The 24162-nt window shown below is 45.2% G+C and overlaps 1 protein-coding gene across 1 annotated transcript in view; it reads left to right on the top strand.

Annotated features, from left to right (window-relative positions):
* Window positions 1–3433: 3433 nt before the first annotated feature.
* Window positions 3434–24162, top strand: part of NMT2 (N-myristoyltransferase 2) — a 32801-nt gene continuing 12072 nt past the window's right edge. Inside the window, exons 1-7 of the mRNA XM_075419424.1 lie at window positions 3434–3752; window positions 11447–11582; window positions 17129–17273; window positions 22183–22301; window positions 22400–22491; window positions 22598–22714; window positions 23379–23549. Of these exons, the coding sequence (XP_075275539.1) occupies window positions 3643–3752; window positions 11447–11582; window positions 17129–17273; window positions 22183–22301; window positions 22400–22491; window positions 22598–22714; window positions 23379–23549 (890 nt within the window). The 5' untranslated portion in view covers window positions 3434–3642. The remainder of the gene's footprint in view (window positions 3753–11446; window positions 11583–17128; window positions 17274–22182; window positions 22302–22399; window positions 22492–22597; window positions 22715–23378; window positions 23550–24162) is intronic.

The following is a 24162-nucleotide window of genomic DNA, read 5'->3' as shown; positions in this document are numbered from 1 at the left end:
TCCTTCCTCTCCTATACATTACAACTGAAGGAAGGTTTACTTCTAAAGGTCATTTCAAACTGTGGTAACATGGTAGGCCCATTTCCCCTCTGAACTACAGTGACGGCTGGACATTGGGAGGTCATACTTGGCCAAGTGTTAATTACAGACTCCATCGGTTTTGCAGTAGTTGAGGGTAGGCCACCTGTCTAGATTTTTTTCTCTCTCCCTTTACTCATTTGTGGAAGATCAATACCACCTTAACAATTTAGCCATATTCAGGAACAACTGCTGTTAAAGATACATGTGCTATGTCACGGTTTATTTTATTTGGAATGTGCCGGTTGAATATTTTGTACCCTTACTGATTTAGTACCCTTGAATTTTCCAGTCACCACAACTAGCATTTCAAAACTGTCCAGACAGAAAATACTTGTCAGAGGCCGCTGCTGAATGAGGAGGGTGTCCTGGTGACGGAGGATGCGGAGAAGGCAGAGCTAATGAATGCCTTCTTTGCTTCAGTCTTCAGTGCTAAGACTGGCCCTCAGGAATCCCAGGCCCCGGAGGGAAGAGATGAAGCCTACAAAGAGAACGACTTTCCCTTGGTCGAGGAGGACTGTGTGAGGGATCGCTTAAGCGATCTGGATGTCCACAAATCCATGGGCCCCGATGGAATGCACCCACGAGTGCTGAGGGAGCTGGCGGATGTCATTGCTGAGCCACTCTCCATCATCTTTGAGAGGTCCTGGAGGACAGGAGAGGTGCCCGAGGACTGGAGAAAGGCCAATGTCACTCCAATCTTCAAAAAGGGCAAGAAGGAGGACCCAGGGAACTACAGGCCGGTCAGCCTCACCTCCATCCTGGGAAAGGTGATGGAGCAGCTTATCCTGGAGGCCATCATGAAGCAAGTGGAAGAAAAGAAGGTTATCAGGAGTAGTCAGCATGGATTCACCAAGGGGAAATCATGCCTGACCAATCTGATAGCTTTCTACGATGACATGACTGGCTGGGTAGACGAAGGGAGAGCCGTGGATGTTATCTACCTCGACTTCAGCAAGGCTTTCGACACAGTCTCCCATGATATCCTCCTAGGGAAGCTGAGGAAGTATGGGCTGGATGAGTGGTCGGTGAAGTGGATTGAGAACTGGCTGAATGGCAGAACTCAGAGGGTTGTCATCAGTGGCGCTGAGTCTAGTTGGAGGCTGGTGACAAGTGGTGTCCCCCAGGGGTCAGTACTGGGCCCAGTCTTGTTTAACTTCTTCATCAACGACCTGGATGAAGAGTTAGAATGTACCCTCAGCAAGTTTGCTGATGACACCAAACTGGGAGGTGTGGTAGATACACCAGAAGGCTGTGCTGCCATTCAGCGAGACCTGGATAGGCTGGAAAGCTGGGCAGAGAGGAACCTGATGAGGTTCAACAAGGGCAAGTGCAGGGTCCTGCACCTGGGGAGGAACAACCTCATGCACCAGTACAGGCTTGGGGTGGACCTGCTGGAGAGCAGCTCTGCGGAGAGGGACCTGGGTGTCCTGGTGGACGACAGGTTAACCATGAGCCAGCAGTGTGCCCTGGCTGCCAAGAAAGCCAATGGGATCCTGGGGTGCATCAAGAAGAGTGTGGCCAGCAGGACAAGGGAGGTTCTCCTTCCCCTCTACACTGCCCTGGTGAGGCCTCATCTGGAGTACTGTGTCCAGTTCTGGGCTCCCCAGTTCAAGAAGGATGAAGAGCTACTGGAGAGAGTCCAGCGGAGGGCTACGAGGATGGTGGGGGGACTGGAGCATCTCCCCTACGAGGAGAGGTTGAGGGAACTGGGCTTGTTCAGCCTGAAGAAGAGAAGGCTGCGAGGGGACCTTATAAATGCCTACAAATATCTGAAGGGTGGGTGTCAGGAGGATGGGGCCAAGCTCTTTTCAGTGGTGCCCAGTGACAGGACAAGGGGCAATGGTCACAAACTGAGGCACAGGAAGTTCCGTCTGAACATGAGGAGGAACTTCTTCCCTCTGAGGGTGACGGAGCACTGGAACAGGCTGCCCAGGGAGGTTGTGGAGTCTCCTTCTCTGGAGATATTCAAGACCCGCCTGGACAAGGTCCTGTGCAGCCTACTGTAGGTGACCCTGCTTCGGCAGGGGGGTTGGACTAGATGACCCACAGAGGTCCCTTCCAACCCCTTCTATTCTGTGATTCTGTGATGGATGTCTAGCATAGATTGCAGTCACTGAAGGTCTGAGCATAGTCATGAGACCTGAGAGTGTACCATGACAGATCATACAGCTGTTAAACCCACACTCTGCTACTCATTCAGATTTGCCTTTCCCTCTGTCCTTTCACAGCAAAGCAGGAGGGGCTTCCACAAAGTCCGCCTGTGGCAGGAAACAAATATTCAGTAATTATTTGATGGCACGAGGGCAGCACTTTCTTTATGATACAACTGACTACTTGGTTAGACCCAGAGAAGTTGGGAGGTAGTTTAGAATTGTTATAGACAGAGTACAGCTGACAGGGTGACCTGGGCCTTGGATTTTTTATCGTTACATTGTCTGTCTTTGACTCTTCAAGAATTGTATGCGCTTAAAGTAAAAGTTCCTGTGACAGCTTGCATGTTGTAAAGGACCAAGTGCAGCCAGATGCAGAGTGGCCCAGGGCTGGTGCTCAATATGCATAGGTTCAGAGTTTGACTGCGAGGGCACAGCTGGAGGAACATCTACCCGTCTTCTGCTTAGCTGGTGAGGTCTTTTACTTGACATGTCACCTGCAATATCAGATAGAACAAAACATTACACCACCTTAAATCAAAAATAGGAAAAAGTAATCCAAATCACCTCCTTAAATCAAAATGGGAGGAAGCGATATCTTCCTTACATTAAATGACTTTCAAGAAGGCAGTAGAGGTAAGGAGAAATTAAAACTGATGCATACTATTGTTATGTTTTAATGCCATGTTTGGCAGCACTGACAAACCAAGCACTCGGAAATTCTGAATCTCGTCCAGAAATCTTGATATGACCCTGGAAAACACGAAAGTTCGAATAATTCATACAAGTCTCTCTTTATTTATTTTCCTGGGCTCAAATCATTACCATTCAACTCCAGTTTTTCTAGCACGGAGCTTGTAAAAGCACCACAGGCGGCTTCGGGAGCACAGAAAGCGCTGCGCCAGCCGGCGGCCGTGCGGGGGGTGGCCACGGCCGCCCCTGCCAGCGGCAGCTCCGCCGTCCGAGTCCCCACGGTGTAAGCAGGGAACGGGGAGCTGGCAAAACGCGCTCCCAGCCTGCCGAGGCCCGGCAGCTGCCGCCCCGCCGAGCCGGCCCTCGCCCGCCCGCAGGCCCCAACCCCCCGGCCCGGGGACCCGGGCACCGCCGGGCCTGCGCCTCGGGCCTCCCCCGGCGGCGGCAGGGGGCAGCGCCCTGCCTGCGGGGACCGGCGGCCTGGGGATGTGGGCTGCGAAGGGGCCGGGCGGCGGCCGGGCGTGAGGCGCCGGGCCGGGCCCAGCTCCATCTCGGTCCCCCGCCGGGGAGCGCCCGGGCAGCCCCGGCGGCCTCCGCCTCCTCCGCCCGCACGGGGGAGGACAGCAGCTAGAGGGAGCTCCTCCGGACTGCATCTGCCCGTGCGCCCCGGCTCCTTTCATCGGCTCCCCCGCCCCCTCCCCTCCCTCCTTCCCCCGTGATGGCGGAGGACAGCGAGTCTGCGGCCAGCCAGCAGAGCCTGGAGCTGGATGACCAGGACACCTGCGGCATAGACGGCGACAATGAGGAGGAGGCCGAGCACGCCAAGGGGTAGGGGCGCGCCGCGGCCCGGCCCGGCGCAGCTCGGCGAGGCAGCCCCCATGTCTGCCGCCGCGGCAGCCGCAGGGCCGGCGCTGCGGCCCGGGCCGGGCTCCGCTCGCCGCCCGGAGCGAGCCCGCGGCGGGGCGGGCAGCGGAGCGGAGCGGAGGGCGTGCGAGGCGCGCTCCTGTCAGTTGGTGGGCGGCCTGCGCGGCCCGGCCGGACCCGGCCCGGCCCGGCGCTCCTCCGCGGCGCCTGCGCGTCTGCCGCCCGCGGCCGAGGGGGCCTCAGTGGCGGCTCCCCGCGCCCTCCTCCCGGGCCGCCTGCCGCGTGGGAGCGCCGTGCCGTCCGGCTCGGCTCCCCTCGCCCCGCCGGGGGCGGCCTGCGCCGAAGGGAGAGGCGGGGGGCCCGGAGGTGACGGGGAGGGGGGCCGGCGGGGCTGCCGTTTCCCCGCCGGACGCCGGCCTTAAAAAAAAAAAAAAAAGGGGGGGGGGGGGGAGAAGGGTAAATCCTGCTGTGTTGTTTGTGCTTTTTCAGCGTTTGGGGGATTTTCTGGAGGGTTCTGGCCGTTAGGAGGCCGCCGGTAGCGGGTCACGGCGCTCGGGGGAGATGCCCCCGCGCTGCCGTGCGTGCTGCGGCCGAGCGGCTCGCTCGGGTCAGCCCTCAGGGCGGGCGCCCTCACATCCCCGCACCCACACCCCCCCGGCCTGGGGACCCGTCCGGGCGTCCTGTGTCCGTCTGTCCCGCGGACACCCCTCCCCAGCGTCAGCTGTTGTCCGCGGGAAGCGTTACCTCGGAGCCCGCCCGCTGAGGGGAGCGGAGCGGGGCGCGGGCTGCGCGGTTCTGCCCCCGCCGCCGTCCCCCGGTGCTGGGGCTGCCGGCGGGAGGGACGGCCGCCTCAGCGCGGCCCCCCGCGCCCGGGCTGCCCGCGGCCTGGCTTGCGCTGCGAGGGACGGGTCTGAAATACCGACTTCGTTTAAATTTACTTTTTCTTTTTTTCGTTGCGGGGTTAGAGAATGTGGTTGCGGAGAAGACGCGTTGTTGTGGCAACTAGGAGTGGCCGGAGTAAGCTGAAACAGAAATGGGTTAATCTGTACACGGCGACACAGATATCTGCCTCGCGAATTTCCCATTCGTGGGGCCGAGAGCGTTTCTGTGGGTGACGGGTGCGTGAGGACGCGCGGCGTGCCGTGCCGTGCCGTGCCGTCTCCTGCCCCTTGGCAGCAGGCAGCTCTGCCTCGGGTGTGGCGAGAGGCGGCAGAGAGCACCGGCTTGGCCGAGGGGCGGGACAGGAGAAAGCTTGGACGCGGGCTGCTCCGTCGGTGAACTCGCGGCAGGCACGCTGAAGTAGTTGTGTCGAAAGTAATTAAATCTGGGGTATTAAAACCGGACAAAATACCATTAATTATCTTGGGGCTTTTGTCACGTTTGTTTGCATGAATGTGCTGCAGTTGATGATTCCTAAATATGTAAAAGTGACACCGCTAAGAGCAGGGAATCGTTGTTTATTGCTCTTCGTAGGAGTCAACCTGACGTGCCAGGCAAGGTGGTTGGATAGCCGGGTGATGCCTGTCTAGAATTCATTCCTACCTTACTCCGACTCCAGTTTCCCCTCTGTGTGTGGGTGACCAAGCTGTAATTGCCCTCGGCAGCGTCGCCAGGCTCGCGGCGACACGTCCGGGCTGCTGTGACAGCGGGTACAGGAGCAGCGTGTAAGCAGCAGCCAGGGATCAAAGAATTGCACTTTGGTGCGTTCTGGATCTCAGCGTCTTGCTCTACTCCAGCGTGGGTCTCGCAGAGCTCTGAGGGACAACTGCTGCAGCTGTGGCTGTACGCCAGTCTCCCCAAAACTTGTTTTTGTTGAATATCCCAGATGTATTTTAATGAGTATTTCAAAGAAGCTGCTTTATTCATGTTTGAATAAGAAAGCAAATGCTGCCAAGTAATATGAAGTTTAATTAAATTAGTGATAGATCATTCCAGTAGAAAAAGCCTGTATTAGTATCATTTTTTTATCATGTTTCTGGTGCATGAAGTCTAGTATTGACTTTTGAATTACTTTATTTTCCTGTAATCTTTGAGAATCGTGTTTGCTACTATTTGTCTGCAGTCTGAAGTATTCAAACAAATTCTGTCAAACGAGAAGAAAAATCTTACATTACAGCAAACATAAAGAACTACTTTTGATCTGGGAGATTAATCTATGGTAACAGGAGCCTAATTATTCCCTGTTTTCTCCCCATCATAATATATTAATTTTTGAGGGAACTTTAAAGTTGGCTTTGAGCTTGCAGATTAGGTTTTATGTACCTAAGCAATTTATGAGCAGTCTTACTACTTGAGACTATGACTTGTGTCAACTGGCTTGCTAAATTCTGAATGGTCTCCATTGCTGTCGATCAGTATTTAATCTTGTGCTATTTTAACCCACGCTTTTTTAGAAGGAGGTGGAGTGTGTGTTGCATGTCAGTCTCTAGTAGGATTGCGTTGTAAATGAAGTTACTTTCAAGCTGTTTCTTGGCATTTGAAAATAGGTCCTTATAATAATGACCACAAAAAAACTACAGTCTGTATATGTATGTATGAATTCAAATTTTTTTTTAAACTTGCTTTTTTTTTATGTGCTTGAGCACTGAATGACTGCAGCAGAAAATACCATGTTATAGTTCTCAACTGTGCAAATGTCTTTGTCCTCCGTTTCTGCTCCTGTTTTTTAGATGCAGGATTATGTATGTTGTGTGACTCATTGCTGTTCTCCTGTTCTGTCTGCAGCTTGCTCCATTATGCTGTGCTTGTTCTCTTTCATAATAAAGTGTTGTTTACAAAATAGCTTTGTTAGTGTGTATGTAGAAAAAGTGTATTTATTGCACCTGAATCCACCCTGCTGAGCCTAGCTTTGTAAGGTCTCTCAGTTGATTCTGAATAGCTCCTTATGCTCAATGGCAGAAAGGCTTTGGGCACAGAATATTTATTCAAGAGATGAGGAAAAGGTATGACCTTTAAACAACTCTCCCCAACCCTCACAAATTATTTACTTTGAATGTTTTAGTAATATACCCCTTGGATTATTGTTACATGGCAACTCTATAACCAGCACTGCTTTTAGATTTGAAAAAAAAAAAGTAAGGTGCTGGAGGCAGTGCTCAGTTTTAGCAGGTGAGATTTACATCTTGGAGTACAGCCTGACAGACTTGAAGGGGGAGGCAGAGGAAACGTGCAGAGTTTTGAGGCGTATCTGTTGGGTTAGGTTTTAAGGCATTGCTACTAGATTTTCGTGCTCAAAGTGAAGTTTCCAAGTACTGAAATGAAATCTTCATCCAGAGAGGCTGTTAGTAATGGTAGTTTGTTAGTAAGTGGGATTTGAAGGACGTAAGCCCTTCTGGTCAGAACCTTCTTACTCTCTTGAAGTGGTGGTAGTCTACTGCAGCAGTGGGAAGGCCCTGTGCATCACAGCCTCCCTTATCTTTATGAACCAAGGGCAGCCCTAGTATAAATCGTTCTACTTTGAAATTTTTTGGAGTGTTGCCTGTATACATGAGATCTGATTTTTGTGATGAAAAAGATCTATATGACATCTTCAGAAATGTAGGTTTGCAACCTCACTCGGAGAAAAAAAAAAATACTGTGAAGGCAAAAACCCCACGCAGGCCTAGGCCTTTGCAGCTTAGAAGTAAACTTCTGAAGTACATGTTTGGTTTTAATTTGAGAAATTGCTAACTTAAAATTACCATTCCATGTAATTTACAACAGAAGTTGATATTACAAAAAGCTATTTCTGCTAAAGCAGAATTTAGTGTCCAGAAAGGCAATTAAAATAACACTGACGAATATGCAGTGGGAAAGATAATCTCACATCAAAACCAAGGGAGCCAAAAAAGTTTGACCAACTGAGTAGGGTGACTGCCACACTCCTCCTGAATACTTCATCTCAGCTTTTCATGGTTTTGCTCAGAATTCCACAAAGTAAGTTTCTCGGCCTTTGCCAGGCTCCTCCCTAAATGCAGTAAGTATCCCCATTTTTCAGTTTAAAAAAACTAACAGCCAACACATGCAGGGAGATGCAAAAGCCTTTTTTCACATTTATGCAAAACACCAGATGTGTGTACATAAGTGGAAAGGTATGTGGGTGGGATCACGGGCTTGCATTTGTAACTTGCAGACAAAATCCTAACACTGTGGGTCCAAGTGGCTGTCTCAGAGTCATATGCACAGCCCGTTTCTGTGGCAAGGTTAAGTCTTTTTGGGGCAGTATGAGGTCTTTTGACTCTTCTTTTGCCTCAGCTGAATTTTGATTTCCACATCACTTTAGTGCTGGCCTCACTGCTTTCTTATTCATCAGACTGACAAAACTGTCATTGTGGATGCAGCTAAAAATATCTTAGACCACGACGGCACTTAGGTCCGCCTCAGCGTGTAGGCTCGCCGTCCTGTCGGTAAAGTGCTCCCGGTATAAGTGTGTCTCTACTAGACTGACACAGTTAGAAATCTTACTTCTGTGTGGTAGGCTGGAGTGGGGCAGGTGTGTTGATCTGGTGGCTGAGAAGGTTATGTTTCCTGACCCGACAGCTAGACGTAGGGTTGACCTGAGTTGCATATCCTTTTCCTGCTTCCCACGTGGGACCTGCGCTCCGAGTTGCGTCACTTCAATGGTAGCAGGGTAGTTCACCAAAAGAGAGTTCGTGCTTTAAAGGTCAGCTTTCATAGAAGTGGGAAACATTGTTTCCCCCCCCAAACTCCTATATGATGACACCATGAAATGTATCTGACCAGACAAAGGAGAACTCGGATCTCAGTCAGTACACAAGAATGTTTAATTAAGAAAAAGCCTTTAATAGGAGTCTTTGCTTTTAATCTTGTTACCTTTGCATATCCTTTGTGCTGTCATGTCCAGGGTAATTGCTACAAGTTGAGCAACAAAGTTCCTCCCTTCCCAGCCTTTCTCACTGCTGGTTTAAGAGCCTGTTTGAAGGTGGAGTATAAGAAGGACAAAAACTCCTGAGATGTTTTGGTTTTGCTTTTGCCCTAATTTGCTTGGTATCTCTGGTTGCAACTTGTGTTGGACAAACCTGCTTACTCAGTAGAAGTTTCTGTGTGCTGCTTGCTGCCAAATTTCTGGGGTTGCAGGCGTGCCTAGATAGTTAGAAGGATGAGTGGATCTCTCTAAATCCTCTTTTTACATTCTGTGGACTGTAACAGTAAAAAAAGACTGACCAAGCAAGAGACTGTGCATAAATGACTGCGCTGAACGGTCCCTGGATAACCTGTCACACACAGATACCAGTGTTTATTTTGCAAGAGGCAATGTGAAGGCTCTAAACCTGAAGGTCATAAGCCAAGGACAGGGATTTTGGAAGATTTAAAAAAACCGAATAAATTTAAACACCATCTATATTTTACAGCAATTTAGTCCTGTCTTCCCTCTTTCCCAGCTAAAAAACATATGCATTTCTATATGAAAAAGAAGTTCAGCTGGTCAGAGAACAAACTAAGATTATCCTGGTAAAAGTACAGTTTAACTGGGGATAGCATTAGTAAAGCTTGGCAAAGCTGCTTTTTGTCTGTAGCTGCCAAACTTTTTTTGAGTACAGTCATTCATTATTTCACCAAACTAAATAAAACATTGACCCTCAGGTAATCCCAGTGAGCAGAATTCCCCTGTGGTGATTTGGAACAGGTCGTGCCAAAAGGCAAGAAGACGAGTGAGCTGCACCGGTGCGACTCGGGGCTTGGCTCCCGCCGAGGGCAGCTGTTCGAGAGTGGTGTTTGCTGAAACTGCTCCTGGTAGACTTAACATTCAATACAAAAGCCCTTAGGAGTCAGCTCAAGGACACAGTGGCATCGCTTGCTTGCTTTGTGCAAGATGATAGAGGAAAAGGCAAAAGCTTGTGTCCAGTTCAAGAAAGTAGAAGAGTACCTCATTAAATGAATCTTAGCAAAGGTGAAACCACTTTTCCCCGTATTTTTATCACACTTTTGCCAGGAGTGGTGAAGTCCTAGGTCTTGTATATGTTTGGGTTTTTACGCTCTTGTATTTATGACCTCTTGCCACACCTCTGGGTCTGTTGTACTTTTAAATTCTGGACAAAATGTCAGCTCAGGATGCAGGCCTTCAAATAGATTTAAATTTTATTATTTTAAACTGAGAGTATTGAAATTGTGAACAGAATCATCTAGGTGATCAGGCAGTATCTTCATCATGCAACAGAAATTTTTCTCCGTTCCTCAACTTACACAACTCCATCTTCAGTTTCTGCAGACTTCTGGTAAATACTCAAGGTTCTCTCCTCTCTCCTGTGTGTTTGGTCTGCTACGCTGTTGTCCATTGAGTAGCTGCTTGGTCCAAGCCCAGAGGGTGCCACACTGACAACTCTCTGCCCTCTTTCTGGGAGCATAACTTAACCCAGTGTAACTGTGAATGCTAAGGACTTCTCGGGGTTGATCTTTTACTACAGGCTGTTCTAGAGAACAGTAATGATCTCACAAAAATGAGCCTTTGTTTAGTTGCATGTTTGATTAATGGCAGGCTTTTGGCCTCCCAATTGGACAGCTGGGTGTTTTGTTGCCGACTCCAGCTCTGACAAGGTATAGATGCTAGGGCTGGGCATTGTAATCTTGAAAGTGAAGCACGTTGCAGGGAATAGCATGGCCCTTGCAAACGTGTTGATCTTAATAACTTTAGCTGTGTTCTTCTGAGTTCTCTTTCTTTTGGTTTGCTAGTATCAATTCTGGTTATTTTTTTTTCCCCCTCCAGAATTAAAATAAACACGTTTGTTGCATTAACTTTTTTCTTTTCCAATAAAAAACACCTAAGCCCCCCAAACCCCAGCATCTGTCTGGAGCTCCATCACGTATGTACGGTTTTGCTGGGAGATGAACCTCTTGAAGAGGATTCAGCGTTGACTGACTCATTGCCTCCGTATCTGCCTTCTGTCTGAGAGCTGCCAACGCCTCCCACACTTTGCAAATTCTAATCTAATCTTGATTCTATATCTTGATTACTTGTCAAATTAGAATCTGCTTATACAAGAAAAGCATTGTATCATCAATAGTCAAAATATGTCAGAATCTGCAAGTGCAATGTATACTTTGTTGTTTCTTCTTTAATTAAAGTTGACCCCATTGTACTTATTGTTTTAAAGCACAAATATTTGGTTAGTTTTGTGTTGTTTCTTACTGAGATTTCAGCAGGACTTTCATCACTACTTAAGTTAGAAACAAAATTCCCTGAGAACAAAATGTTTTTGTTTGGATTCTTCTCAAATTCAGATGTGCCTGAAGGTTGATCTTGAAGGGGAGAAAATACTGAGCCACTAATAGTTACTGAATTTCCAAGATTACTTTCCTCGGTTCCTGCTCTTTCCCGAGTTCCTCCAAACTGTTGAATTTAGTTGTGTCGTGTTTGTGCCAGGTAATAGCCTGGAGAAGAGCCCTGGCTGTGATATAGTGTCACAGTTTGACACTAGTGTGTTAAAACGCCTGATGGTGCTGGGGTCTTGAGTATAAAACAAATCAGAAAGCACTTGCAGGAAGTTTTTCAGTGCTCTCAGTTCCCCCCTTCCTTCCTTTCCCCTGCCTTCACATTGAAACTGCTGTTAGATGTTCCATATTAAAATGCTAGGTTTTCCATATTTAACTTCTTTTTTTTTTTAATTTTAAGCTCAGTGGTATCGATTTTTCTCATTGCATGCTCTCTGAATCTCTGGCAGAAGTCCTGGAGGGGATTTGGGAGCGAAGAAGAAGAAGAAGAAGCAGAAGAGAAAAAAGGAGAAACCAAATTCTGGAGGCACCAAATCAGACTCTGCATCTGACTCCCAGGAGATTAAAATTCAACAGCCTTCAAAAGTGAGAGCCTTGTTCTGTTTTAATCTGTGCTTGCTTTCTAGTTTAATTTTGTGTGTTGCTTTTTGTAAAAGTGAGTTTGTAGCTCTGCCTTAACACATCAGAATTGTGCAAATAGTTACCGTCCTGAATAGAGACAGGAGCAAGGTAAAACCTTGCAGACTGTATGAAGTTAGCTGGAGAGTCTTCGTCGCCACCACGGTGCTGTACTGTGAGAAAGCAGAGGAGGAGGTGTTTTGTCTTCCTTTTCCAGCAGCTAGAACTCACGCGAGCAGCAGCTTCGTCGCAGGGTATCTTAGTCTGCAGTGATAATGCTTGTGAATAGGTTTTGTGCTTGATGAATTACGTTTAGTTTAGCCACCATCTAACCTGGCTTAGTGCAGTTTCAGGAACTTGTACAGTGCGGTGCTGTCTCCTGGCGACCGTCAGCAGTAGGAGGGGAGGTGTACCTGCTGTGCTAAGCAGAGTCTCATTGGGGCAGACAAGCAGCATGTCATCTTGCATAAAATGCGGTGATCTCTAACCTGGGGATAGAGACTGCAGAAACTTTTTGCTATCTGAAAGGCCTGTGCTGTAAATAAGAATGCAAAATCACGTGAGGGGATGTATGATCTCTGTGGGCTTTGTGATAAAATAGCATTGTCTACGTGCTTTTGACTACCTGTTCTGAGTGAATGGTGAATAATATGATGTGGTGGCTATTTAATATACAGCTTTTGTCTCAAATCTGGGAAGCAGAACTGAAGTTTATGACATGATGATAAGAAAGTGTATGGACCACTGAGCATGTTGAATTAGTTATATTTGCTTTATCGGATTAATGTGGAAAAGTTACACTGCTGTACCATCAGTACTATTTGTCCTGTAAGATTTGTCACGTACATTGGGGCTAACATCTAATTTCAGGGAAAAAAGTTGTGTTCTGTCTCATTAGCATACCGACAGATTTTGTGTTGTTCCTTTAGGTCTTCTCTGTGTCACCCCCATTGCTTTGAATGGGCACATTTGGCACAGGGGACACTTTAAAATATGTAGAGAGCTCTTAATTACCTTCTGATCTCACCACATGTTTTGATACTGTGTTTCTATAAAGCAGCATGAATTGCTAATACAAGGAGACTGTTTGTAAGTGATGACCAAGTAACCTCAAACTCTGTTACACTTGGAGTGAGGTCAGTTTTAATGTTAGCGTAAAGACATAGTTCATTGCTGCAGTATGCTGGCAGTTCCTGGGTTCCCTCCTGACCTAACTTACTGTTTCATATGTTGCCTCTGACTGCATTAAGAGAAAGCTGCTCCACTTTTTTGTTCTCATGTACAAGATTTTAGTCCTCAAGCACCTTGCAGCCTTGCACACCATTTCTCTGGCACTGTGTTTTGCAAATGTGGAAGCCTATCCTTGTTCCAAGCATGTACTTAGAATGGCAGTCTTCATGATTATTTTACTGTTACAAGAAGTTTAGTCAGTTTGTTAGCAATGTTACAAAAAACCCCCCACAAAAGCTCTTATTTAAGTCTTTCTCTCAAGGTCTAGGCAGCTAAACGATTCTACTATTCTCATAGGGCTTCCACTTTTCTCTAGTTGCAAATGCATCAGCGTTGGTTGTTTTTTTTCACCTTTTGTGCTGTGTTCCAGGTGTACCCACTAATAAGTAGATGAGTTTGTCTTAGACAACTTTCCTGTTTTAGATTTTTTGATCTGGATCAGTGTGGAGACATGTATTTATTTTCTTTGCTACTCAAGTGATATTTAGATTTTGTATGCCTTGTGCTATGTGAAATATATTATAGAAAAAAGGCTTTTAGCATTTGCTTGCTCTTGGTTGAAAAGAGGTTTACAAGATATTTCAGAGGAAAGTAAGATTGTACACCTTAACTCTAAGAGAATATATGCAGGATCATCAGGTAATGCTCAATGGGGCTTCTGAACTCATTGAAAATGATTTTGAAAAAAGATTTTGAAGTCAGATGAGTTTGTAAACATGGGTACCAACCCGGAGATGGGAAAACAGAACAGTGAGTCTCCTTGACTTCTCACTCTCTTATTTGTGATATTGGACTTTTTGAACACTGGCGTGAGTGTAACCACAGCAAAAAATGCTTGTTATCGTTGTATGCCTACCATGACCTTTAGGACACTTTGCTGCCCATCTCACAAGACTTTGATCTCTCCCTATTACAAGTCCCAGTGATGTAGACTGTCTACTCTGGCACAAATGAAGCTTGCCAGGTCAGCAATATTATTGGTCATTACTGTAGTCACCAATGGCCTACACAACATAGTAACCGGATAGTAAGTTAGATTGGAAGGGACCTCTGGAGGTCTTTTGACCAACCTCCTGCTTAGAGCATGTGCAACTACATCAGGTTGATCTCCAAGGATGCAGACTCCACAACCTTTGTGGGCAACCTATTCCAGTGCTTGACTACACTTGTGGTTAAAAAAAATAGTAAGTCCTTACATCTAAATGGATTTTGCTGGTTTGCATCTTGTTTCCATTGTTTCTTGTCCTATCATTGTGCTCTTCTGAAAAGACTTGGCTCAATTTTCTTTATATCCTCCCATTAGGCAGCAAGAAGATTTCTCCTACTCCCTTAACCTTCTCTTCTTAAGGCTGAACAAACCAAGGTCTTTCATCTTCTCCTTGTATGTCATGTGCTTCAGCCCTGCTGTCATCTTGATGGCCCTCCATTGAACTTGGTCCACTTTGTCAGTGTTTTCCTTGTAATGGGGAATGCAAAACTGTGAGATGTGATCTCAGGGCTGCCAGATACAGGAGAAGATTTGCTGGCCAGTCTTACTGGTACAACCCAGTATGCAGCTGTCCTTTGCTGGCCAGCAGACTGCTGGCTTGCATTCAGCTTTCTGCCCACCAGAACCTTCAAGTTTTTTTCTGCAAAGCTGCTTCTTAGCCAGTCCGTGCTGACGTCTGCCATTGCCTGGGCTTTTTCTGTCACAGATGCAGGACTTTGTGTTTGCCTTTGTCAAATTTCATGAAGTTTCTGTTTCCAGCTTGTCAAAGTAGCTTTGAGTAGCAGTTCTGTGGTTCAGCGTATCAACCGTTCTTCCCAGCTTCGTATCATCTATGAACTGTCCTGTGCAGCCTGCTGTAGGTGACCCTGCTGTGGCAGGGGGGTTGGACTAGATGACCCACAGAGGTCCCTTCCAACCCCGAACATTCTGTGATTCTGTGAACTTGCAGAGAAAGAACTCGTTTTCACATCCAGATTGTTAAACAGTATTGACCCCTGAGTTCTCAAAATCCTCCTGCCCCTTGCGTTCTTGAAGATGGGTGAGACATTTCACTTTTTCCAGTCATAAGAAACCTCCACCAATTGCTATAACCTTTCGAACTCGATATGTGCTAGTTGCAGTAACATCAGCCAGCTTCCCCAGCACCCTCGCACACATCCTGTCTGTTCTTAGGGATCTGTGCATGATTAGTTTGCTCAGTGGTCCCTAACTTTTGCTCCTGCTGTGGTTAATGGCAGTATCACAGACTGTGCTGCAAGGCTGAGGGACATCAAAGGTCTGAAGTCAGATCTTGTCACCAAAACTGAGGCAAAAAAAAAAAGCATTGTGTACCTCAGCCCTGTTTGCACAACACTGCTGTCTTGTGCTGTGCGGGAGATTTCCCCTAAACTGATGTTGAACAAAATCACTCTGCTTTCTAATTTGTATGAAGTTCTGTGTATTTTTTTCTTGTTTTCCATTAAAGGAAAACAAAAAGGGTTGAAAGTATAACTTCTTAACCAGGCTGATCTCTGAACATTTTGAAAGGAAAGGAGATTCCTCCAGATGTCCCTAGCCATGTTATATTTAGTACCAGAACATGAACTTTTTACTTTTATGTATGCTGGTAAGATCTTTTTAGAACATTACATCTTTTTTTTACATTTCTGTTTTCTTCTTCTTAATGTAGAAAAAACATGAGAGACTTAAAAGAAATGTAAAAATAAATTACGGTTTGTCAATATTTAGGATTTCATAATGTACTGGTAAGATTTCAGAATATATCTAGTAGCATTACAATAATTTCTATCAGGCTAGTGTGTAATGGACAAATTGATTTTTAGTGGAGAAAAGTAACTTATGTCACTGTAATCTGGATCTAGAAATAGGGTAGGTCTTTTTATGCTGCAATAGTGTTGCTCTGAAGTGTGTAAATATGTTAATTTACAACTACTCAAATGATAGGTGTTTAAAGCCTGCTCACAGGTAAAATTTTGCAATACTTAGATTAATGAAAGAAATTGCATAATGTTTAGAGAGTACAAATTTTTATTATAAATAGAAAATGATGGCCTGCTTGAGCTACAGGCAGGGATTTTTACTTGTTTGTGACTGAGGATACTAGAGGCAGATCCCATCCAAATTACGCTTTACATCATTATTATGTGTAATTTATGGCAGTTTTTCAACACAGGAATCCTAGGAAGAAAGTGAAATATGGAAATAGTGATCCATTGATACTCAGTAAAAGAAAAAAATCTGGCTTGAAATCTCTATGCAGAATTGCTTAAAATTTTCCAATGCGTTTGAGACTATTACTGCAAATGTATTTTTTGCACTGCAATCTGGGAAAACCTGAGCACAAGCATGCTGTTAGGATGCCTCAGAACAGGGCTTATCACTTGGGAGATAACAAAACAAAACAAATAAATAGATTAAAAAGAGAGAGAGAGAGAAATCCCTTTAGATTTAGAAGTCTGTTACCATTATTCCTCTGTACTTTCCTATGCAGGTAAAATTCTCATTCCAGTTACACTTACTCAGAGTGATCAAGTGAGGGTTTAACAGCTCAGTTTAGAGGTGCTTAGCCTTAGGTTTTATGCTTTTCAAATTATTTTTCTATAAAGATTTTTCAACTTTTAAGTGGCAAGTTGGTTTATTTAATGTCTGTCTGCTTCTGTCAGTTAAAATTATCTTTAGTTGTGAGTGTTGGCACAGTTAGTGGCAAGATGCTTAACTCCTACATATGATACAATGCAGAAAGTACCCACTGTAATAATTGCAAGCTAATAGAAGGCAGATACAATACAACAAAGGTTAAAAAGTGGATATTTGTATCAATAGAGTGTACCTGCGATACTAAACCATAGTGAATTTAAATATTATTTCATGTTGTATCTGTACAGTACAACTTCAAACATCTCTGTGTGTACCAATGGTATCTTTAGATTGTTAGACATCTAAGCTGATCTGCTTTGTGCAGTTTTATTGTATTTTACCAGGGCGGGGGCATGGAATATGAGAAGCTTTTGATTGTGATATTGGTATTTGTCTGCATGTATTTGTGTTAAAACCACTGAAGTTTTATAGTTAAATGTAAGCACTACTCAAAACTATTACGTATTTTGTGAAGTTACTTGTCTGTTCCCCACCTAACTTTCTACCCTCCTGCCTCTGAAGGTTATACCTCAGCTAACCATGATGGGAAGAGTACATGAAAGAATACATAACAGTAAAATAAGTGAACTTGTTTGTACAACTTGTTCAAAGTAAATGTACTCAGTAAACTTCCTCTTCCATTTGTTTCTGTGTGCAGAATCCAGCCATTCCAATGCAGAAGCTTCAAGACATCCAGAGAGCAATGGAGCTGCTCTCTGCATGCCAAGGCCCAGCAAAGAATATTGATGAGGCTACCAAACGTAAATACCAGTTTTGGGATACGCAACCTGTACCTAAACTTAGTAAGTTTAACTGGACTTGGGCATAAGATCTGTCTTGCTGACCACGGGAAGAATGTGTGCCAGCTGTGTGGCGTGTTCTCTAAAATGGGTATGAAGTTGGACTGTGTGTGGTAGAGATCCTTAATCTTTTGTGTAGTTTATGTGGAATTCTTGATGTTCTTTAGGAAAGTGCTTGCTCCTGCCCCCTTTCCCCCCAAATGATGTGCAAGAAAATACGGTGTTAATACATCTCATTCTGACGTTCTCTATAAAAATGGGAAATGTTATTTAAATAGCATTTCTTTGTATATTTTAGATCTGAACTCTTGAACCACAGAACGTAGAAGTCTTTTTCACTTCAGGGAAAATAAGAACTCTTTAAGTGGTGACAAAGAGTAAATATTGATTATTTATTCATTTATTTTCCCTTAATTTTTTTTTTAATAGATAGATTTGCTGTCACAGAGATAATGACTCTCCTGCTGCAGGTTACACTGTTCTCATGCAACTTTAAGTGGATAATGGCGTTTCTCTCATGTTCACGTGCTTCCTCCGCAATGTACACTGCCTTGAAGACATGCTTTCTCAGAGTCCATTCTCTGTTCTTGGTACCAAGTGAGATGGTGAAGTGGCCTCTCCTTGCCTTTAATTTTGTAAGGAATTTGGCAAATTACTTTTTATACTAATCTGATCCCTGATAACACAGTTGGTAAATCTTAGTCTTTGTTGGAAAAGATAGTTGCTGACTCTCTTGCTTTTTCTGAATTGCTTTCTGAACCTTCTTCTTCCCCCATCATTATCTTCGAGTTAAGCAGTTGCAACTCTTCAGTGCCAACAAAACTTGGGGGCCCCACAAGTAAAGCAGTCTCAGCACAATAGCTGTCATTCTTCTGTTCTGCAGATTTCTCTCCATGGCATTGGAGACTGGTGTAGAATAAGCAGAAATAAGATAGAGTCTACAGCACAGGAGCACTCTGCTCTCTCAGCAGGGCAGCATTTCACATTAATCCATTTCTATAGCTTAATCCACAGTGATCTCATTTGTCCCTGACTTTCTTGCATAGAGAAGTCCAGAGCAAAGTGCCTGGGTGCAATATTTTCCACTGGATTGAACTGACCTGCCCTGGCTCTTCTCCATACAAACTCTGTCCAGATACCTCTGTAAAGTAATGGTAGTAATTGTCACAGTAATCCTGCCTAGGTGGAGGAAGAGCCTAGCCAAAATGAGTTGGTGTGTAAAACAGAAAATACTCTGGCTGTAATGAAGCTTTTTCAGAGCTAGTTCAGGTGTCTGCACAGCAGTTCCAGGAGTTCAGTTCGGGTTAGTCAATATATCTTACAGCACTTCTATAAAGATGAGAGTCTGTCACTTGCCAGCCTAAAAGAACCAATACATTGGCTCTAAAAATTATTTGTTAGTGTTGTTCAGTAGAAATATGCTTTGTTGAATTTGGCCAGCAGAGGTTTTGTTCAACAGTGTTTATGAATTGTTTCTTGATCCCATTGATTTGTTTGGGGTTTTTTAAGCTTTTCCTTTATCTGCTGAGTGAACATACTGGGAAGTCTTCGTAGCCAGCATATCAAATAGTGGTTAGGTGGAAAAAATAATGTGTTGATTCAAGAAATAGCTGTAGGGGTCTTTGCACTAATTAACTTCAGAATCCTTCTGTGTTCGAGTTAGGCCAAGTCTGCCATGTAGTAACATTTAGGCTGTTGATATTTCCCAGAGTTTGCATAAAGATGCTGGTAATGGTGGCCTTCCAAACTGGACGTCAGGCCATAAATATTTGTCAGGATTGCCCATCATTTGGGGAAAGTTTATACTACAAATGAACATTTGACTTTCTAGAGCTCAATGATGGTGATGATAAAGTTGAGTGTTTATGGGTAAGAATCAGCGGGAAGGGCCAACAGATATCGTGGTGGGAGTCTGTTATAGACCACCCAACCAGTATGAAGAGGCATACGAAGTATTTATAAGCAGCTGGGCGAAGTCTCACAATCATTAGCCCTTGTTCTTGTGGGAGACTTCAACTTAGCGAATGTCCACTGGAAATACAGTACAGTGGAGAGGAAACAGTCCAGGAGGTTCCTGGAGTGTATGGAAGATAACTTCCTGACACAGCTGGTGAGTGAGTCTACCAGGAGAGGTGCTCCGCTGGCCCTGTTGTTCACGAACACACAAGGACTTGTGGGTGACATGATGGTTGGAGTCGATCTTGGGCACAGCGATCATGAAATAACAGTTTTTTGATTCTTGGAGAAGTAAGGAGTGGGTTAGCAGAACTGCCATCTTGGACTTCCAGAGGGCAGACTTCGGCCTGTTTAGGAGCCTGGTTGACAGAGTCTCTTGGGAGGGAAAAGGAGTCCAGGAAGGCTGGACATTCTTCAAGAAGGAAATCTTACAGGCGCAGGAGCAGACCGTCCCCATGTACCGAAAGATGAGGTGGTGGGGAAGAAGACCGGCCTGGCTAACCAGAGAGCTTTGGCTCAGGAAAAAAAAAGAGAGTTTGTGGCCTTTGGAAGAAGGGGCAGGCAACTCAGGAGGACTACAAGGATGTTGTGAGTTTATGCAGGGAGAAAATTAGAAGGGCCAAAGCCCAACTGGAACTTAATCTGGCTACTGCCATAAAAGACAATAAAATATGTCTATAAATACATTATCAACAAAGGGAGGGCGAAGGAGAATCTCCATCCTTTTTGGATGCAGGGAGAAACTTAGTGACAAAGGATGAGGAAAAGGCTGAGGTAGTTAATGCCTACTTTGTCTCAGTCTTGAACAGTAAGACCAGTTGTTCTCAGGATACCCAGCCCGCTGAGCTGGAAGACAGGGATGGGGAGCAGAATGAAGCCCCCCGTAATTGACGAGGAAATGGTTAGTGACCTGCTGCACCACTTAGACACACACAAGTCTATGGGGCTGGATGGGATCCCTCCAAGGGGACTGAGGGAGCTGGTGGAAGTGCTGACCAAGCCACTTTCCATCATTTATCAGCAGTCCTGGCTAACTGGGGAGGTCCCAGTTCACAGCAAATGTGACACCCATCTACAAGAAGGGCCAAAAGGAGGATCCGGGGAACTACGGGCCAGTCAGTCTGACCTTGGTGCCAGGGAAGGTTGTGGAGCAGATCATCTTGAGCACTGTCACTGGGCACGTATAGGACAACCAGGCAGTCAGGCCTAGTCAGCATGGGTTTATGAAAGGGAGGTCCTGCTTGACTAACTTGATCTCCTTCTATGATAAGGGTCCTCTGTCTGCTGGAGAAACTAGCTGTTCATGGCTTGGATGGGTGTACACGTTGGTAGAAAAACTGGCTGGGTGGCTGGGCACAAAGAGTTGTGGTGAACGGAGTTAAATCCAGCTGGCAGCCGGTCATGAGTGGTGTTCCCCAGGGCTCAGTTTTGGGCCAGTTTTGTTTAATATCTTTATCAACAATCTGGACAAGGGGATCGAGGGCACCCTCAGTACGTTTGCAGATGACACCAAGTTGGGTGGAAGTGTTGATTGAGGTTAGGAAGGCTCTGCAGAGGGATCTGGACAGGCTGGATCAATGGGCCAAGGCCAACTGTATGAGGTTCAACAAGGCCAAGTGCCGGGTCCTGCACTTGGGTCACAATAACCCCATGCAATGCTACAGGCTTGGGGAGGAGTGGCTGGAAAGCTGCCTGGCGGAAAAGGATCTTGGGGTGTTGGTCGACAGCCGGCTGAACATGAGCCAGCAGTGTGCCCAGGTGGCCAAGAAGGCCAAGGGCATCCTGGCTTGTGTCAGGAATAGTGTGGCCAGCAGAAGTAGGGAGGTGATCGTGCCCCTGTACTCGGCACTGGTGAGGCTGCACCTCGAGTACTGTGTTCAGTTTTGAGCCACTCACTACAAGAAGGACACTGAGGTGCTGGAGTGTGTCCAGAGATGGGCAACAAAGCTGGTGAGGGGTCTGGAGAACAAGTCTTATGAGAAGCAGCTGAGGGAGCTGGGGCTGTTTAGTCTGGAGGAGGCTGAGGGGGGACCTTCTTGCTTTCTACAACTACCTGAAAGGAGGTTGTAGTGGGGCGGGTGTTGGTCTCTTCTCCCAAGTAACAAGACAAGAAGGAATGGCCTCAGTTTGTGCTAGGGGAGGTTCAGACTGGATATTAGCAGAAATTTCTTTACTGAAAGGATTGTCAAGCATTGGAACAGGCTGCCCAGGGAAGTGGTTGGGTCACCACCCCTGGAGGTGTTTAAAAGACATGTAGAAGTGGTGCTTAGGGACATGGTTTAGTGGTGGACTTGGCAATGTTGGGTTTATGGTTGGACTCAATGATCTTAAAGGTCTTTTCCAATCTAGATGATTCTATGATTCTGTGATTTGGCAGGAGCTGCTCCATAGAAGAGGAATAGCTGCTGTTTATAGCTGTACACCGAGGGACCAGAGTTGTAAAGGGAGGGGAAGAAAGCATGTAGGATTTTAGGAATAAGTTTCACATTTCACCAGCACCCCTTAAATGCTCTGGCTTTGCCATGCCACTGCTCCAGAGTAGCCCTGTTGAGTTCAGGTCTGTTCAAGTCAGTGGTAAACAGGATCCGAGCCACAGTTTGTTAACTGTGAGTACAACATGTCTCTCACGATGAGGTCGTGGATCTCGTGGCTGCGAAGTGTTGTGCATGTGCTGGTAAATTGCTGTCCTGTGTTACAAAATACTGGGTATCAATTGAGGTAGAGTAGTTCTGTGCATGGTATTCTGATGTCATTAGTCTGAATGTGATCTGTGAGACTGAACAGTATGAGCTAATAATACTAATTTTTTCCAGCATTTTTTAAAAGCTTCATGTTCCTATCACATAGTTATGAGAACATACACAATGAGGGTTAAGTGCAGTTGCACTAGCAAGCAAGCAAGGTAACTGTTCTTATATTTTTTTCCTTTTTTTCCCCCCTTCTCCTCTCTAAAAAGATGAAGTTATAACTTCACATGGTGCAATTGAACCAGATAAGGACAATGTCCGCCTAGAGCCATATTCTTTGCCACAAGGTTTTATGTGGGACACGTTGGATCTTAGCAATGCTGAAGTTGTAAGTAAAACAATTTTTATGTGTATCTAAAATCACTGAAGTTCATTCTGATTGATGGGTGTGGATAAATATTTGGATTTCTTTGTGTGTGTTTTCAGCTGAAGGAGTTATACACACTGTTAAATGAGAATTATGTAGAAGATGATGATAATATGTTCAGGTTTGATTATTCACCTGAATTTCTTCTGTGGTGAGTAGTAAGTTCCACATTCTGCTCTGGCTGAAGTGCAAAGAAGGCTGTTTTTATTACATTTTCTTAGGCAGTAATTTGTAATTATTTCTGTCATCAATTCTAGGGCGCTGCGTCCTCCGGGCTGGTTACTCCAATGGCACTGTGGGGTTAGAGTGTCTTCAAACAAAAAACTGGTAGGATTCATAAGTGCCATTCCTGCAGATATTCGTATTTATGACAGGTAAAATCCACCATTACTTTTGTATCTGTAAAAGAATAACACCATGAAACAAATCTTAAACTGGTATCCATTGCTACAGAGAGCTTAAAAAGAGAGGAGGCTCACTAAACATAAAGAGAAGAATCCTGTGTATGTAGCAGAGACTTTTTTTTACTCTGCTCACACCCCCCCCCCCAAAAAAAAAAAACAACTTGTGGGCTCCTTATAATGAAGACTAGTAGTGCATATTTAAGGAATTTTCTTGTTGATAGATGATACAGATAATGATATAGAATTTTCTGACCCTACTGGAAAGCACTTCAAGGCTAGTCAGTCAGCTGGACTTCCTTGGCCAGCGTCTTCGTACGCTGACAATCATAAAGTATTATGATACCACATAGCATGTGCTTAGATGCCATTCTGCATCTTACAGTGAGACGAGTGGTTAAGTCTTCATAGAGCTCTGAAAAAGGAGGGTTGCAAACACCTTAGACACAGCTTGCATATTGCACAATTTGCCATTGCAGTTGCAATATCATAGATTGGTATTTGTTGCAGATGTACTTTGGCACAGGCCAATTTATTTTTACCTCAAATTCTTCTGTCACAGCATGGAAAATACAGTTATGCAAATGAAAATATGCAATATTTTCTATAACTTTTCCACTATTTCATGTCCTTTTAGTGTGAAGAAAATGGTAGAAATCAATTTTCTGTGTGTCCATAAGAAATTGAGATCTAAACGGGTAGCACCTGTACTGATTCGGGAAATAACCAGAAGAGTAAACCTGGAAGGAATATTTCAGGCTGTTTACACTGCTGGAGTGGTACTCCCCAAACCTGTGGCTACTTGCAGGTAACCTAGGTGATGTTCATAATAATATCGGTTCCTATAGCAGTCATTTTAAAGAACATTGTATATAATTGGCTAGAAACAGTAAAAGCATAAAATCCAAAGAAATTAAATGTTGTGGCCTTGACTAACCTGAGGGCCTCAGTGTTTGTCAGGGTGGGTTTTTTTTTTTAATATCTATCTTCCTCCCCCCCCCCCCCCCCAAGTCTTGGATAAAACAGCTTCTCAGACTAAAATCTAATTTTGGGGGTTGTTTTATCGACCTTTAAATAGAGTAACAGATGTTTCTGTTGACCTTCTGGTGGAAGCCATGCTAGCAGTGACAACATTGTATACCTGTGTTTTTCAAGTGGTGTGTTTCGCTGCTGGGAGACTTCCCTGGTTGCTTGCCAAAGATGACAGAGCTTTTCTGGGAATTGTATGATTTGCTTTTTTGAAATACTTTCATCTTTCCTGGAGACAGGAGGACTTGACTGGCTTTTGATAAAGATGGGAAAACTGTCATGTGAGAAGAGTTGTGTGTAATCAAGCTTAATTTTGTTTGCTTGGAGTGGATTTTATTTATACTGGGAAAAGTTCAGTTCAGCAGTATTAGTTCAGCTGTCTGCCCTTCTGG

Source organism: Opisthocomus hoazin, chromosome 4 (genome assembly GCF_030867145.1).
Source record: "Opisthocomus hoazin isolate bOpiHoa1 chromosome 4, bOpiHoa1.hap1, whole genome shotgun sequence".
Lineage (NCBI taxonomy): Eukaryota > Metazoa > Chordata > Aves > Opisthocomiformes > Opisthocomidae > Opisthocomus > Opisthocomus hoazin.
This window is presented reverse-complemented; position numbering and strand designations above follow the sequence as displayed.